The 17,593-nt window shown below is 38.7% G+C and overlaps 1 protein-coding gene across 4 annotated transcripts; it reads left to right on the top strand.

The window, feature by feature from the left end:
• The first annotated feature begins 2,305 nt into the window (after positions 1-2,305).
• LOC131320919 (uncharacterized) lies at positions 2,306-17,465 on the top strand. 4 transcript variants are annotated; one of them, XM_058351831.1, is made up of 9 exons: positions 2,310-2,488; positions 2,576-2,694; positions 8,966-9,002; positions 10,480-11,813; positions 12,541-12,601; positions 12,699-12,817; positions 14,053-14,143; positions 14,357-14,404; positions 17,125-17,465. In XM_058351831.1, exons 4-9 carry the CDS (start codon positions 10,708-10,710, stop codon positions 17,224-17,226), a joined length of 1,527 nt encoding a protein of 508 aa, XP_058207814.1. In that variant the 5' UTR covers positions 2,310-2,488; positions 2,576-2,694; positions 8,966-9,002; positions 10,480-10,707; the 3' UTR covers positions 17,227-17,465. The 4 variants fall into 4 exon arrangements, with proteins under 4 accessions (XP_058207813.1, XP_058207816.1, XP_058207814.1 ...); XM_058351830.1 differs by lacking the exon at positions 8,966-9,002 and having other exon boundaries at positions 2,306-2,488; XM_058351833.1 differs by lacking the exon at positions 8,966-9,002 and having other exon boundaries at positions 2,306-2,488; positions 14,024-14,143; positions 17,125-17,346.
• Positions 17,466-17,593: the final 128 nt, after the last annotated feature.

Genomic DNA, 17,593 nt, shown 5'->3' with positions numbered 1-17,593 from the left:
TGGCAGACAAACCAAAGAAATTACGTACTTAAGCTTAATCTGTAGAAGAAATACTTAGAGTGGGTAATTTAGGAACTGGGATATACTTTCATAAAGAATGAGGGTAAGGTTGCGGCCTCGTGATCCCACCTGAGCCATTTAAGGGAATATTGAAAAAGTCTGCAATTACTTCATATCCTGAACATAATAAACTACCCATTGGTCATTAACAATGATTAATCCTTCCAGTCCTCTCATGGCTCATTAATTGGATTCGACAAATATAGTGGTATTACCATAATTCTGCCTGGAAATTATATGAGATTTAAGCGATGAGTTACGAGAAAAAGAGTACACCTTGCTATTTTCTGGTGTAGAAGCTCACAGAATAATAAAGAGACTCATTTTTTGTACTTTTCTCTTCCTGTAGTGGGTGGAGATGGTGGCACTTAATGGCCAATCACGGCCATAATATTCAAAGCATGAATGTGGTAAGAAAGAATTTCGTTCGAGTACTCAAGTAATATTTCAAAGCTTCTGTAGGTTCGTTACTTATATGGATAAGGTCTATGTTACCCTGCCGAGCTAACGATTTCTTGGACATTAACCTTCAATGATTGTGACAATCTTCCCAAACTTTAGCTTGACCTCTCCTTGTTTCGAGAAAGGGAAAGCACTATGGGCCAGTTCTTTATCACTTATTTTCACAGTCATCGTTATATATCTTGATGAACTCACATAAAATGTAAGATGTATGCGATTCGGCAATATGCCTAGGTTCGCGATGATGATTTGTTGTACTAGCAAGTATTACCATGCTTAATGGTAACACAAGCTTCTTCTATTGCTCTATCTATACGCCCTGCTGCCTAGCATCATTGGTCTTTTACTCTGCCTTTATAAAAGCCTACCCATAGTCTGGTAAAATAGAAGAAACCTCAAAACAATATCTATGCTTTTATTTCATCAACAACAACAACCTACACTTCTTTTATTTCATAAACTCTCTTAAAGAGAGCTTGTTGATGTCACCAACCTACACTTCTTTTCTTTTAGGGGAATGAACCTTTCATCTCATCAATTAGGATCAAGTCCAAGCAATGGTGGAACGTGTTCACGAATTTGTGTTCAACCCTCCATCTCATCAGTTAGGACAAGTCCAAGCAATGATCAAACGTGTCAACAAAGAAACGTGTGTTCAACCCTCCATCTCATCGATTAGGATCAAGTCTAACTAATTATCCAACGGGTACACAAAAGAAACAAAATCCATCTGCATATCAGAGGCATTCTCCCAGGTATGAAAGCTTCCACAAAGATAAACACATGAAGATAACCATTCTCTTATTATGCATTAAACCAAGCTCATTAACCAGTGCCTTGAGCAAATTGCTCTTGCTACCTCAGTAACAGTCATGTACTCTGCCTTTTTATCAAGGAAAGGAGATAAAGCGCAGTTAATTCTTCTATTATAGTATACTTCGAGCATATAGGGCCACCAATGAACATAAATCAATAACGACCTTCTCCAATTTAGATCTCTTGCATAATCAACATGCGTATAATTTACAATCCAAAATCACTGAGTGCTCACAAGATATTTGAGGCTTACCTTGAATAGTCTGAAGAAATCTGGAAATACTTTTATCTCCAGAAAGTTGTATTAATATTCTAGTGATTTCACATTATGCATATATTGTTTGAGCGGTGAGTGTTGTATTGCTACGTCACATAATGCATGTATGTGAGCGTGAGCAAAATCATGAAAACATCTTTTAGAAACATTTCAAACTATTACAATTTGTAAGAGTATTAATGAAGAGCAGAAACATAGAGCAAGAACCAAGAGCGGAAGCTAATCATACTATTGAAGAATTATGTCTAGTTGGTTTAGGAAAACTAACGTATTAATATTGAGGCTTGATACAGTTCATGACAACAAAAACATAAAAGTGTCCATGAAAAAATAAATGAATGGCTAAGATTCACAGTGAACTTTCATGTTTTGTTGTCATGTTTCCTAACAATTTCGATTGATGGTATTTCACTTGTTTGTTCACCTGTCCACTTAGAGAATGTGACATTACCCTCTTTATTATTGATTGAAACAATGTGAATCCCGCTTTTCAAAAAAAAAGTGAATCCCACCATAAAGTGATGTCATGCTTACCAAAAAAGTATTACAGAAGTGGGATCAACATCATTTCAATCAATAAAAAAGAGATATGATAGTATTCATACTTTTTTAAAGAGGATGAACAAAATTGCACCAAACTAGGCAGCCACGTAAAAGGACAAGTACTCCCTTGCTGGAGTTTTCTATTCCCAAAACCCATTAGAATCCCCAACAAAATTTACTACTCCCCACCCCTGCCCCCTGGTCTTACACCACCACATCCCGAGAGAGAGAGAGAGAGAGAGAGAGAGAGAGAGAGAGAGCACAGGGTTGTTGAAGGGCCTTGAGAGGGGAGGGAAGCCGAGGAGGGAGAAGGGGGATTATATCACCGCTGTAAGTTATATTTGTTAACCTAGTTTCGACTCAATGACTCTGATATATATATCTAGTATAAAGATCTAACGGCTGGAAACTTTTTAGGGCATTCATAAATTCCAGACCTAACCCAACCAAGCCTGCCTTTTTGGGTTTCAAGCACAGTCTTTGATTTGGAATACAACTCAAATGCAATTGCTCGATGATGATTCTGTCCTCTACAGGTCTTTTTCTCTGCACATGCATATTGCAATGTTTTTTGTTACCCACATAGGTGTGTGTAGTTTGCACATAATATGTTTGGATGTGCTTGATCTATATATTGTCTCCTGTTCTGTGTTTTATAGTTATTTATCTCATTGCTTTCGATTTTAGTAGAATTCTTTCTGTTTTTCCATAAATCTAGTGGGTAGGCATTGGGAAAAGTTATTGCTCCTAGGTATAGGAATACAAAAGGAGAAAGTGGCAACTGAATGTTAATATCTTCACTATAAATTTTTAAGTTCTTGTGTATAGATCTGTGCGAATCTAGAGTTTTTGAATGTTATTCTCCTTGTTATTTTTCCTGTTATGGAGATATTACTCAAACTTAGAAAGGTTTCCTGTGTTGGAATAAGTAAAAGTCTTTTGATTTTCGAATTAGGCAGGCCAAGGAAAGTATTTTTGTGGCCTAGGTCCGCTGGAATATGGGCAACCCTATATGAGGCTCCTGCCAGTGAAGGTATAGGGAAAGTTAGATGTACGCAGCCTTACCCTGTGCACAATGAGGCTTTTTCTTTGTTTCGAGCACGTGACTTTACCATTGCACCAAGGCCCCTCCTTCCACAATGAAGAACTAATCAAACATAAACATGCAACAAAAAGAAAAGAAAACCTTCATTTGAGTAATTTTTATTTCATTCTTATTGTTACTACAATTTATAATAACGATAACGACATAACATTATGATGTCGTGGTTTGGTTTTGATTGGTCTGACAGGCGAATTGCTGCCTCTTACCTCGTTTGGTCTCTAGTTTATTCAATGGTCCACATTTTAGACATCAGATGAAATAAGCCACAGATCTGGTGGAAGTGATATAAACATACTTGGTACTTGTTAGCACCTTTGCATGAAATTGTTTCTTGCCACTTTCATAACTAGGCAATGCTACACAAAATTAGAAGGTTTTGGAATTTAATGTTTGGAGGTAGAATTAATTCACAGCCTCATGGTAATGTGACATCATAATTGCTAATAACATGCTTTGCAAATCTTTATCTTCATTTCAGTTGGACCTTTGGAAGATAATATAATTTGCTAGTTGATACAATAGTGTTAAATCTGTATAATGTGTTGGCACCTAGATGCTTTTTTTTTTGGTGGTAAATGATGCGTTTTATAGCCAACCAAACAAGAATCTCAGGGGAGAACCCCTTATACAAACAATCTTTACAAAGAGAACCTACTACACACTACAAGAATCAATCAATCTAGCAAACTAGCAGAAATGCACCTAGATGCTTAGGGTATGAAATTCAAGGCCCATCGTAGATTGTACTTCAACAATTAAACTAGTTAGGGTACACTATATGCAATGACTTTATGAAAGTGAACACCAATTGTTGGGTTTCATTTTAAATGGTACAGCTCTCCCTTGTGCAAATAAAATTCTCTTTTGGGGGTCGTCATTGCATACCAACTGTCTAATTCAATATTCCTCAAACCTAATCCAACAAGTTCAAAAGCAGCAAGAATCAATATATTGAGCTTGACAAAGAAATTTAAGCGGCGAGTTCTGAATTTTTATGGGTTTGAAGCCTTCCCCAACCCTTCTCATCAATAGTCCGATGCATACGGAAGAGGGTTTTTCAATAGAAGCACACATTGAAGAAGGAATGAGTGAAAGTGATGTGTGATGAAGATAACTCACTATTGGTAAAATGAGGCCAACAAAAATGTTGGCAGTTTTTGATCCTCTCTTAGCTACAAAATCAATTCGTCATTAGCAGACAAATGGGTAGCCACTAGTGATTTTATCTGTATGATAGTTCTGACTACGATTGTGTTTACATAATCATAGTGTATTTGACAATCAACTTTATTGTTCTCTCTTGTTGGAGGTCTTGGTCTAAGAAGCACAGATACGGATACGTGGATACGTGATTTTTCCAAAAAGAATGATACGATACGTTGTGGGATACGTCGAATATAAAAGTAAATAAAAAATATATTATATATAATTTTTAATTCCTAAAATTTCATTAGTGATTAAAGTTTTCCATTACACAAGTTCACCCTTCACATGTCGAGAGAGATATATTTACGTATAGTTATATATATAACTATATCTACATAGTTATATGTATATTTACATACACACAACGAGAGAGAGAGAGAGAGAGAGAGAGAGAGAGTGTGTTGCAAGGTTGTCAAGATAGAGGATATCGTTGGTGTGTTTTTAGTGTCGATTGGTGGGGAAAAAAGAACAATATAGTCCTACTTACATTTTTGACCTCTGTGTGTGTGTGTGTATATATATACGGGGCGGTTCCGGGGACACTTAAAAAAACCCTTAAACCCCTCCTCCCCCCAAGTTTCCGATCGAATTTTGATGATCCGAGCCGCTCAATATAATCAGAACGTGATTTTAAGGGTGCCCGCTAGAAATCAGCAAAAAAAATGACCGGGAAGGGCTTCATCCGAACAGTTTTTTATTGAACTTTATTGAATGTTTCAATAAAAAACTGCTCAAATCAAGCCCTTCCAGTTAGTTTTTTTACCAGTTTCTCGAGAGCACCCTTAAAATCACGTTCTGAACACATTGAGCGGCTCGGATCATCAAAATTTGATCGGGAACTATGAGATTAAGATTTGGAGGGTTTTTTTAAGTGTCCCCGGAACCGTCCCGATATATATAAATATATATATATATTATAGTTTCCGATCAAAATTTTATGATCCGAACCGTTCAATGTGTGCAGAATGTGATTTTAAGGGTGCCCGCGAGAAATTAGCAAAAAAAATGACCGGAAAAGGTTTGATTTGAGCAGTTTTTATTTGAACCGTTCAATAAAAAACTGTTCGAAACTGTTCGGATCAAGCCCTTCCCGGTCATTTTTTTTGCTGATTTCTCACGGGTACCCTTAAAATCACATTCTGATCATATTGAGCGGCCTAGATCATCAAAATTTGATCGGAAACAAATAACACAACAATTGACACTCAATCTTAGCCTTTGCTTTGGACGATTGAGATTAGATCCCACAACACACCTACTCACACCCAACTCAAAGTCACATGCTTTCTCTCCAACCCCGGACGTCTCTCTCTCTGCCCGTTCATCTCTCTCTCTGTGCCCTTTCAGACTTCAGAGCTCTGGCTTGCATTATCACCTATGAGTATTCAATTTCCTACATCTTATTAGTTCTTTTACTCATAGAGAAATACCTAATCGTCTACTGCAGTCAAATTGAATATTTCAATCAATCCGTAAAACCCAAATCAACATGCTATGTTGACTGTGTTCCAGCAAAAGTGCACAAACCATAAATCTTCCCCCAAAATCACAAAGCACTTACTAAACTTAAAACCCCCAAACCAAGACTACTACCTTATAATAACATCTTTTTCACACTGAAAAGCTAAACCAGACATTCATGCCACTGTATTGAAAACTAAATAATAATTTTAGTTACAAAATTAACAGCTGTAGAGCGCTGTCAAAGTGTTAATTAACAAGATACAAATGAATTGAAGCCCTTAGGCCGCCGACAAACCTTCTCCTCCACCACAACCTTGCCAGAAAAGCTTTCTTCACCGGAAATCATAACCCATGATGTGCAGCAAAAGCCTAAAACGAGCCCTTCATTTACCTTGAAATTAGAACCCCGGAATGTTTAGCAAACCCATGCCTTTCAACCTTCGTTCGTTCGCTGGCGCAACGTGAGGGAGGTGTTTGCTCGCCTGCGTTAGGGGCTTCGATTGCTCGCCGGAGCTCTGAACGGGTAGAGAGAGAGAGAGAGAGAAAGAGAGCAGAGGACGACGGAGAGAGAGGGGGAGAGAGAGAGAGCACGTGACTTGAGTTGGGTGTAACAGGTGTGCTATGGGATCTCATCTCAGCTGTCCAAAGCAAAGGCTGAGATTGAGTTTTAATTGTTGTGTTATTTGTTTTGTGAGTGGGACGGCCCCGTATATTTATGTGTGTGTGTGTATATATATTAAGTAATAACATATTTACCCTCGCGTGTATCCAAAACGTATCCTCGCGTATCCAAAACATATCGGATACGTATCCGAAGCATATCCGAGAGTATCCACGTGTATCCGAGAGTATCAGGATACCAAAAAATAATTCTAAAAGCAGGATACTTTAAAAAAACGTATTGGATACATATCTGGAGAGTATCCGAGAGTATCGGTATCCAATACGGATACGATACGTGATACGGAGGCCAAAATGGAGTATCTGTGCTTCATAGGTCTTGGTCGCTTGCTTCTTAGGACAGCAGACAGAGGTTTCTGGAAGACTTTGATTGGTTGCAACTTACATGTTGATGATGCCCTGTCTTTTACCCATCAAATGCTACTCAGATTAGTTATATCTGGTGTGTTTTGTTGTGCTTTGAGGCAGTATTATGGGATGGCTGAGGTTTTTTCAGTGGGGGAGGTAGTCAACATTGATTTGTTAGCTACTCTAATGGGATGTAAAGTGGGGACTTTTTGCTCTACCCATTTGGGCATGCCTTATTGGGGTCTTTTTTAAGGCCAAAACCGAGTGGGATTCAGTGGTGGAGGGATATTAGAAGAGACGATGAGATAATATCTAAGGGGGATAGACTTATCCTTATCGGAGTACTTAGTGAAGTTTGCCTAAGTCTTTTATGTCTTTATTTGTGATGCCGGTCTGAGTTCACAGTTCCCAAGAGGTTGGAAAGGATCAAGCGATATTTCTCATGCATAGTTGTTAAGGGCGGAAGGCGCAAAGTTCTGTTGGGCTTGAGGCGAGAGGCGCGCGCCTTTTTGAAGAGAGGCACACCTATACGAAAAAAATATTTATTTCTGAATATAATTGTGTTATGTGCGCTTTTTTGATCGATTTGAAAGAAGCGTGCTTTTTTGCGCCTTGTCCCTTTTTTGCTCGCCTTTTTCAAGTCGCCTCGCCTGGGGGTCAGTAAGGCGCTGGGCGTGCGCCTCGCCTCGCCTCGCTTTGCGCCTAGGCGCGCGCCTTTGACAACTATGTTCTCATGTTATAAGTTTATGGAAAGGAGTTCGAAAGGCGTGGGGGGACTTTGTGAGATATGTTACGAGGGATGTTCGAAGAGTGAAGCTTTGGTGTTGCAGGTGTGTTGTGAAGTAAAGAGGGTGACTTTCTGGCTATAATCAGTTTGGTAGTGGATACATGGCTACTGTAGGGTATCTTTGTAGAGACGGGGAAATGTTGTGTGCAATATTCGTTTTATGTAGGGAGGTACTTGACTAGGAGTTTGGGGAGTTCATTGACCTTATGGTGAGGCTCTATGGCTTGTTCAAACCTTGGTCAAGGTGAATATGGCATAGGATGGGATAGTTGGCTCATGGGGTTTTTTTTCAAGGCTTTGATGCATAAACTAATGGAAACTATTTACTTGGTTGATATCAAATAGGTATAGTTCATGTTACATGGACTCCGTTATACCCCGAAGTACTTGGTTGTTTGAAGGAAAAAATGCTAATAATTTCTAGTAAAGAACATTTTTCAATTTGCACACACATGGGAGACAAATTCCCATAAAAGACTATGTATCATCCAGCTTATCCTCAAATATCCTTTCCTTCTTCTCCAACCATACGTACAAGATGGTGAGAAAATAATGCACCCCTCAAACTAATTTGAATCATTTGGGAGCAAGCCGAAACCACCCAAGGCGTCTCCACCAAGAGATAAGTTCCATAATGTCACAGCTAATGAGCAGCCAAATATAATCCCCATTCCTCCTAAAATTATGCACCATCACTTACTAAGATTGTGATTTTGTCTCCTGATGCAGTTCACAAGAAGAGGAAAGGATATTTGTAGTTCAAAAGTTTCTTGCCATGGGGTGTAGGGCCACCATGGGTTGTTACATTGGCCGAGTACTGAGTCTAGTGACAACAAATTTGTGTTTATATTCATTTAAACACATGTTTTAATGGGTCGTATGCAACTATTGTGAGGTTCATTGTGTCAAGCATATAGCCTTCTCATTATGCAATGTAGATGTCCATCATTAGGTTCATTTCATCACTTGATAGATTCTTTCCATCTAGAACTGTAGGGAATAGGAGTAGAGCCGATAGGGTTTTGCATTGAATAATTATAAGCTCTAAATTGATGTTACTTCTAGATTTTGAAGCATGGTTAATGAATGAAGATCCACAATATCCGGTAGCTTTCAAGTTCTTAAGGTTTTGTGATGCAATCTTATTCTTTGTGCGATGCCAAAGAGGCCCTGGTTCTGGTTGTGATGCCTAAGGTGTTCGTCTTCTTCTTTGCAGCTGCTGTACGCAAAGTCGAAACAGTCCCTGGTGTTTTGTACGCACATCACCCTTAGCTGAATTCCAAACTTTTTCCTTCATCAATTTTGTATTAAAATTGAAAGATACAATTGTTTCTTCTTCTTCTTCTTCTTCTTCTTCTTCTTCCCTTTGTCTCAAGTTACTGCTTATAATGCCCAGACTAGCCCACATAACAGCGTTGTTTCATTCTTTCGTTTTGTTGTATTTATAAACCTAAGAACATATATATTTTACCACCTTCCCAAAGCCGTTATGTTCTTACTGGATCATATTAAGTTTGGTGCTCAGAACTAATAGGATGCTGTACTTCCTCTCTGATTAGGAATTTTTTATAATAAATATTATGTTACACACGACAAAAGCCAAACACACCAATACAGGACAACGTCAACACGTGAGTTGGGGATAGACCTACCCATGATGTTCCATTGTGATCTACATATTGTGGATGCAATCTGAGTTTTCTTTGTGTGTGGTAATTACCATTTTATTAAAACCAAGGAATCTGCAAGAGATGCAAAAACCAAGGCATGAGCTTATACAAGAAAAATACCAATCTGATAAAACTGTGGCTTATAGAATAGAAGAGCTTATGAACTAGAGAGCAGTGTTTTAAAAGGCGTGCGCCTCACGCACCTACGTGTTGAGGCGAGGCAAGTCGCAGTGAAAGGGCCTCGGGGAGTCGAGGCGAGGCGCATATACGTTAACCGCACTTGAAGTGCCTGAGGCGCGCGCCTCACGGTTATTTTTAGATCTGCACTCAGATTAGTACAGATCTTCTATGTTTTCTTCTTCCATTCCAGGTTTCTTCTTCTTCTTCCTCTTTTTCTTTGTCATCCTCTTCATTTTCGTCTTCCTCTTTTTCTTCCTCTTCTTGTTCTTCTGCTGCGTCTTCTTCTTCCTTTGCTCTGTTTTTGTTTCTTCTTTTATGCAGTCAAAACGAACAGAGTCTTACCGTCACCACTCGCAAGTACTTGTATTGCTATTTGTCTTCATTGCTCAAATAAAAAACCACGGATATATTCATTAGTATTATGGTATTGAAATAATGAAGCATTTATTTGTTTGTGTTGCTAATTTTGCCTATATCGGTATTCTAATTGTTTTCCACAACTTGCGCCTCGCTCTGATGAGGCATGCGCCTAGTGCCTTTACACTGCTAGAGAGAAATGTGCCAATTCTGGCAGAGCTGAGAGGATAAAGAGGTAGGCTTAATATTCCTGCTTTGGGAAGCCTTGATCCTGACTTCAAATTTGACCTGCCCTATAACAGCTGAGGTGTTGCAATGCAACTTTTTTAATTTCGTACTTCACTTTGGGCAACTGATGTTTTCTGCACATTTTTGGAATCAGTGACTTTGTGTTGCAATGCAACTATTTTAATTTCATACTTCGTTTTGGGCAACTGATGTTTTGTGCATCTTTTTGGAATCAGTGACTTCTTGATTTATTACAATGAAGTTTTAGTGTTGTTTGTTGTGTTTCGGAATGCAGATAACAAGTTTGGAAATTCTAGATTTACCTCGTCTTATTCATTGATTGCTTTTGCTAAGTGATGACGTAGCAATCTGGAGTCAATGGGTCGGAGAACTACGAAGCTGGTTTAGTAATTGAGTAGGGCTCTGACGTGCCAGAACTAAGAGGGGAACAGTTAAGTTACTTCTTTTGGGAGTAAACAAAAGCAACATACACTTGAATAGTATTGAAGGTTGTCAGGTGAGGATGCTGATTCAGAGTTCTCTTTCTGGTTCAATTGAAGAAAGTTGGCAGCAGTGTCCAAAGTGGGAGAAAAATCCTCGGGATGGGTACGAAGAAGTTGTTCCGGTTATTGTGGGGAACAAGAATATAGATGATATATGCTCCTTAAATTTTGCAAGTAGTTGTTCTCAGCTGTCAACTGTCAGTACTATGTCTGAGAATTCTAGACCTGCTTTTGTGTACAAGCGAAGAAAGCTCCAAACAAATGCTGTTTCTGTTTTCCAAGCCCTTACATCAGCAAATCTAAGTGGAGGATGTATTTCTGCCATCAGATCTGAAGCCGCTTCAGTGGTAGGCAAGGAGGGACGCATGGTTTCTGTAATGCCTCCTGTTGAATGTGGTAGGGAGGTTCTTGTTTTGAACTCAGAATCCATCAGTGGGTGTGTAGTTGGGGAGGAGCCTGGTTTGAAAGAATCGAAAGAAGCCTTGAAAAGTGATATGCATACGGCTTTAGATTTCGGCTGTGTAAATGACAGTTATTCATCATCAAAGTCAAATGTGGAGCTTGGTTCATCTGCCTTGAGGATTGAAGTGGATGACACTGGTGAATGCTCCTCTTCTAGTGCATTGGTTGTGGATGGTGTGCATGATGATCGGTCGGAAAAAGAAATTTTCATTTCTATTCTTAGAAGCCAGGGCCTGCTTGAAGGAGTTTTGCCTACTAGGCTGCACCCTTCTGCTGGAACTCCTGGAACACGTTGTGACAGCAGTTATGTATGGACATGCAAAGTTTGTGATCATCCAGAAACTACAGTGAAGATGCTAATTTGTGACCATTGTGAAGAGGCTTTTCATGTCTCTTGTTGCAACCCTCGTATAAGGAAGATACCAGTTGATGAATGGTACTGCCAATCTTGTTCAAAAAAGAAACATAAAATTTTGAAGGAGGACACTAAGAGTAAAACAGTGAATATCAGCAGTGAAAGGAGCAGATTTAGAAATGCAACATCTGAAAAGGAGTTAGGTCCTATGGCATCCATGTTGATAGGCACTGAGCCATATGAACCTGGTGTTCGAATTGGTCAAGATTTTCAAGCAGAGGTTCCTGACTGGTGTGGTCCTTCTGTCGAGTATGTTCTACCAATATTCTTGAATTAACCTTCATGGTTCTCAACTTCCGTTATGATTTAAGAGTTCTAGGTTTGGGTTTAGGAAAAAATTTGAGTTTACTTACCGACCTACTGTTAGTTGGATGGGTAGACAAAAAGCATCTGCTGAAGCCATCACATGGACTTGAAAACTTAAACTCTTTTTTGTTCCCCATTATAACATCTGGGCAACACAACCTTATATTGACCACGGAAAGGACTTCCAATAGACGATAGCTGTCTTGGATACCTTTGAGCTTGACACCTCTGTTGAACGAATGTCCACCATTTGTTTGGAGGCTTGCAGAAATGCAGCTTTCTAAACTATCGTGCGTTAGAATGATGACATGGTGCCTTTTATCAACAGAATTTGCACTCTGCTATCCCATAGGTTGTGGCTTGTTTGAGCTGTGATCTTATTTTAAGGAAGCCCAAGAAGAAAAGCACATGTCAGCTAGAAATGAGAGGTTTTTGAAAATTCCCTCATATGAGCTATTCTGAATAACTTGTTTCTTTTCTTCTTCTTTTTTTTTCTTCTTCTGGGAATTGTGGTTCTTTGTGTGGAAAAGTGGTGATTAGTTTTGCTGTTAGTACCAGTTAACTTTGCGCATCTTGTTTCCTTGACAGAAGGGTCGAAGCTCGTTCTAATCACTTGCCATGTGTGTTGTGTCTCTCCCCTAACTTCTCTTGGTTCTCGTATTTGGTGTAGGGAGGTTGATACCATTGGGGACCAATCGGAAATCGATCCTTCAGAGCTAGTTAGCTTGCTTGTGAGGCTTCTATATATAATATTTTCTTTTAAAGTTCCAGTTGGCAGTAGAATTGCAGGAATACTTGAGAGAAATGACTTTATTACAATACCTGTAGGGGTGGAATTCCAACAAGCCTTCTAGAGTCAGCTCTATTGGTAATTGGCTTCAATGTCGAGAAGTCATAGAAGGTATGGGAGAAGGTGGTGATGGAGCCATTTGCGGAAAGTGGCGCAGGTAACCAGAAAGAATGAATATTTCCATTTTGGATCACTAGGAGCTAGTATGTTACATGTGTCAAAGAAGAAATGAGGAATGCAGAGTCACAGAAACTTTACATGTTGTCATCCTATTATTTTATGGAAGTAAGAGCAATCTTCTATATGTAGCAGTTCGTAATTTTCTGGTATACCTCTATTAAGAATACGATAGTGTTTTTGTATATTGTTGATAAGGACTAGTGACTTTGATCATGCATACCGTTATCATAGATTCTGTGTTTGTTAGTCCATTTTCGGCATTCGTGTCATGATTTAAATTGTCTATATCTTTCAAATGATAATGGATTTTATGATTTTGATATTTTCGTATAATAGAACTAATTGCGATCTATCAAATAAGATCCATATTGCATATTAATAGAGATTCGTATTGAAAGATATTTACAATTTTTTGAGATGTGTGGAATAATGAAAGTGGATTGGGTCTATGTGATTATGTCATGAAGGCAGCTCTACATCTTTGTGAAGGAACAATTTTTGTTCCATGCCCTGTACATTTGGGTGATTGGGGAGCAAGATTACGGCATTGAACAACATATTGCAGTACATTACGGAAAGAATGGCTGGGAGTTCTGATTTAATAAGTTCATCAGACGAAGGAGAAATAAATAGAAATACTTCCATCTCTGATTCAAATGATTTCACCAGGTTGTTGAAGATACAGTATGGTGGTTTGGGAATAGTCTACTGGTGGATTCATCTTGCTATTTTTCTCTTTAAGTTTTTCCTTGTTTGCAGTAGAATGGAGTTCAAGTTCATGGATACAGAATGTCAGAATAGTTTATAAGTTAGTTCGCATGAATCCTGTATTCAGTGGATAAAACCAGGATGATGATTACAATTTGGTGGGCTTATGGGTATTTGATGTTCTATTACATTGGTATGCATGCATGGAAGTAAATTACTTGGATGAAGATAGCAACAGTTTCTATTTTTGGTTTTATTAGAGAGAAATTGTGCTAATTTTTCCATATTGTCATCCTTCATATCATTAAGTTGGTGGCTGAAATTGTTACAATCTACTGCAACTTTGCTGCTTTAGGGCTGAGCCTGTACAACTTCTAATTTTTTGTCTATATTTTCATGTGCTGTTCTATTTTCATATTTTGAAATATTTCATTCTGTATAAAGATGATTTGAGTGGATCTTTATTATGATCAAGGTACTCAATGCTCTTAATGGTATCCACAGGGCTCCTCTTTTTGAAGTTCAAACAGACGACTGGGAATGTTTCTGCGCTGTCCTCTGGGATCCAGCTCATGCTGATTGTGCTGTACCCCAGGTAATTTTTTCTTCTTCTTTTGTATGTCTTTGGGTCTGTACTGCCTCATCGTTTGTCTTTCATCTTATTCTAGGATTCTATAGTATTATTCATCTTTCTATGTTCAAAATTTTCATCTAATTCACGGATGATTGATGCCTTTGATTCATTGTTGTTCTCAAATAGTTTGCTGTGGTCTTCTCACCATTATACCTATTTGTTTGCCTGTTTTAGGAGCTGGATACAGATCAAGTTTTGAAGCAATTAAAGTACATTGAGATGGTATGTCATTGCATTCTATCCGGGCCCTTGATAATTCTGAGGTGTTATATATTTTTTGTCAGCATACTTGCTGGGTTTTAATAACATTGCCAAGCATGCTCCACCCATCACTTTGTACCATTACCTGTGTGCACTAATTTTAGTTAAATCTTTAGGTGCAAGTTTGAAGATGCAACTCTCTCTCTCTCTCTCTCTCTCTCTCTCTCTCTCTCGGCCAAATGGTATGATTGATTTTAATGAATCCCCTCGATTGGATACCTTAAGTTTTAATCCCCAACTTCCCTTAGCAGAGGTTTCTTAGGCCTCACCCAAGTACCAAGTCCCCGAAAACTGTTAATGAGCAGGAAGTTCACAAACTTATTTCTTTCTTGTTGTTTGAAAAGAAAGAGAATCCACCTGTGAGCTTTGTGTTGGTACACTGTCCAACATTGCGAAGTTGCATATGCACCTTTCAAGCTAACCCTTGAACTTTTCACGCAAGACACACAAGAATGTTTGTGTTGTGACACTTAAATATTTATCACTTTTCAGTTGTATGTACCTAGCAAGAACATAGAATATGAGTTTTATCAAAGAATACAAAAGTTCAAAGTGGTTAAAGTTTTGAAAAGAATACAAAGGTGACCTGGGGGTGACTTGGTTGATGAAATTGTTCAACAAGATTATTATGACTAGGAAGATGCCCGATGAATAGAGAAGGAGCATCTTAGTACCTATCTATAAGAATAAAGGGGAGATCCAAAGCTGCAACAACTATAGAGGTATTAAATTGATGAGTCATACGATGAAGTTGTGGGAAAGAGTTATTGAGCATTGCTTGAGGATGGTGACTACGGTGTTAGAGAAATAGTTTGGGTTCATGCCTGGAAGATCAACCATGGAAGCTATCTACCTATTAAGGAAATTGGTAGAAAAACACTGAGTAAAGAAGAAGGATCACCATATGGTTTTCATAGACTTAGAAAATGCTTATGATAGGGTGCCTAGAGACATCATATGGTGGGTTCTGGAGAGAAAAGGGAGTGACCAAAGGGTATATCAAGGTGATTAGAGACATGTATGAAGGTGCTGTCACTACCATTAGATTAATTGTAGGGGAAACAAGTGAATTTCCAATTACTGTAAGATTGCATCAAGAGTCAGCCTTGAGCCCGTACCTCTTTGCCTTAGTTATGGATTAATTGACTAGATAATTTCAGGAGGATATCCCATGGTGTATGGTGTTTATAGATGACACTGTCTTTGTAGATGAAACCGCTAGATGTGTTAATACGAAACTAGAAATTTGGAGGGAAGCATTAGAGTCAAAGGGTTTTTGGATAAGTAGGAGTAAAACTAAGTATATGGTGTGCAGGTTTAGTGGTACCAGCAGTGCGCATGAAGAAAAAGTGATGATCCAAGACCAGGAGATATCATAGAGTGATCATTTTAGGTATTTAGGCTCAATTATTAGTAGAGATGAGAGATTGCCGATGATGTGATCCATAGGATTCAAATGGGGTGGCTTAAGTGGAGAAGCGCTATTGGTGTACTATGTGATAAGAGGGTACCTACAAAATTGAAGGGAAAATTCTATGAAACTGCCATAAGATCAGTGATGCTTTACGAGACAAAATGTTGGCCTATTAAGAAACAACAAGCGAGTAAGATGAGTGTAGTGGTAATGAGAATGTTGAGGTGGATATGTGGTAAGACTAGACGAGATATTAAAAATGAAACTGCTCGTGAGATGGTAGGTGTAGCACCTATAGAGGAGAAGTTGAAGGAAAATAGGCTAAGGTAGTTTGGATATGTTTATCGTAAACTAGGAGATGCAATAGTTAAGAGAGCGGATTGGATAGTTTTTTGTAGCAATGCTACGGGGAGGGGTAGACCTAAATTGACATTAGATGTTGTGCGCAAAAATATGAATATAATGGGTTTGTGTGAACAAGTGACCCTTGACAGAGCTCAATGGAGGAAAATGATTCATGTAGCTGACACCAAGTGATTGAGACAAAAGGCTCGGTTTGGTTTGGTTATGCTTTGGGGGCAATCTCATGCATGACCTGGAACAAGTCGGAGTTTGTTTCTGTTATCTAGGCGCATAGGACACTGGGTCACAAAATCCATTGGGAATGTCGAAGTTCTGTTGGCTATTACAGCGTGAAAAAGTGGGCAATGTTTTATAAGATGTGATCTAGTTACCAAGCTTTGTGAGAGCTAGGAGATTCCCGAATGGAGTCTTCTGAGCCATACTAACAAGTACATTGTAGCATTAAACTGGGAAATGTAAAGTTGTGTCAATGGCAAAATAATGTGAATGGTTGTATGAATACATGCTGAGTCATAGAAAGACTACCACGAAAAAAAAGAGAGCCAATTCATGCGGAGGGTTTGGTTGATTTCTCATGGTTTTTGCTGTCAGATCAGGGAGAATGAGGGTTTACACATTCTTATGTTAGTAGGATTTTGACCATTCATTTGGCCTAACAATAGAAAGGAGTATAAGAATATTTAAGAGTAGATGGGCTAATAGGGAAGAAGCTATGTTATATTTTTGAACTTGATGTCTAGGTAAGTGACAAAGTTATATTTTTCTACCCGAGGTTAAAGGATCATGTCCTCATTGTGCACAACTTTTGGTCTTTTGGATGTGTGCGGTCTGGCATTCTCTCTTGTTCTGCTTTGTTTTTCTTATCAGATATCGTAGCGCACTAATAAGTTCATATGCTCTGTAGTTGCGGCCTCGGCTGGCTGCTAAAAGGCGCAAATTGGATATTCGCGAAAATGCTGGTTCACAAGATCGTGCTGAGGATGTGAGAAATATACGAAACCCATAGTTGTTCTTGTACATTTATTCGAGCATACAAGTTCGAAGTTTTGCGCGATCAGCTTCTGTTGTAATTGTCGCGGAATTGTCAAAAGTAAAATATAATCGAAATGATTGAGCTGCTGGTGTTCGAGTGCTTGTCAAATTTGTATGTTGTTTGCGTTTTTTATTTTCATTTTTCTTGTGGGCAGAACTCAAAATGTGGGAGTAATGTTGATCATTTTTTACGAGGTTCTTGATGTTCTGGTCCCTCAGTGTTGCTGCGTTGGTATTTTTTGATTTGTCTCAACCAAGGTTTACAGTGCCTGTACAAACTGAAATCCCTGCCGAGGTTTGTGAATGAACACTGATTAAATAGTAGAAGTCAGAGATATGGT

This window comes from Rhododendron vialii, chromosome 3a (genome assembly GCF_030253575.1).
Source record: "Rhododendron vialii isolate Sample 1 chromosome 3a, ASM3025357v1".
Classification (NCBI taxonomy): domain Eukaryota; kingdom Viridiplantae; phylum Streptophyta; class Magnoliopsida; order Ericales; family Ericaceae; genus Rhododendron; species Rhododendron vialii.
The sequence above is the reverse complement of the archived record's forward strand: the minus strand, read 5'-3'. Positions and strand labels throughout refer to the sequence as shown.

Excerpts from the sequence above, each read along its gene's own strand:
- LOC131320919 (XM_058351830.1), top strand. The coding sequence starts at position 10,708 with ATGCTGATTCAGAGTTCTCTTTCTGGTTCAATTGAAGAAAGTTGGCAG. Across the intron at positions 12,602-12,698 it reads CAGAGCTAGTTAGCTTGCTT|GGGTGGAATTCCAACAAGCC; the intron begins GTGAGGCTTCTA and ends CAATACCTGTAG. Across the intron at positions 14,144-14,356 it reads CTGATTGTGCTGTACCCCAG|GAGCTGGATACAGATCAAGT; the intron begins GTAATTTTTTCT and ends TGCCTGTTTTAG.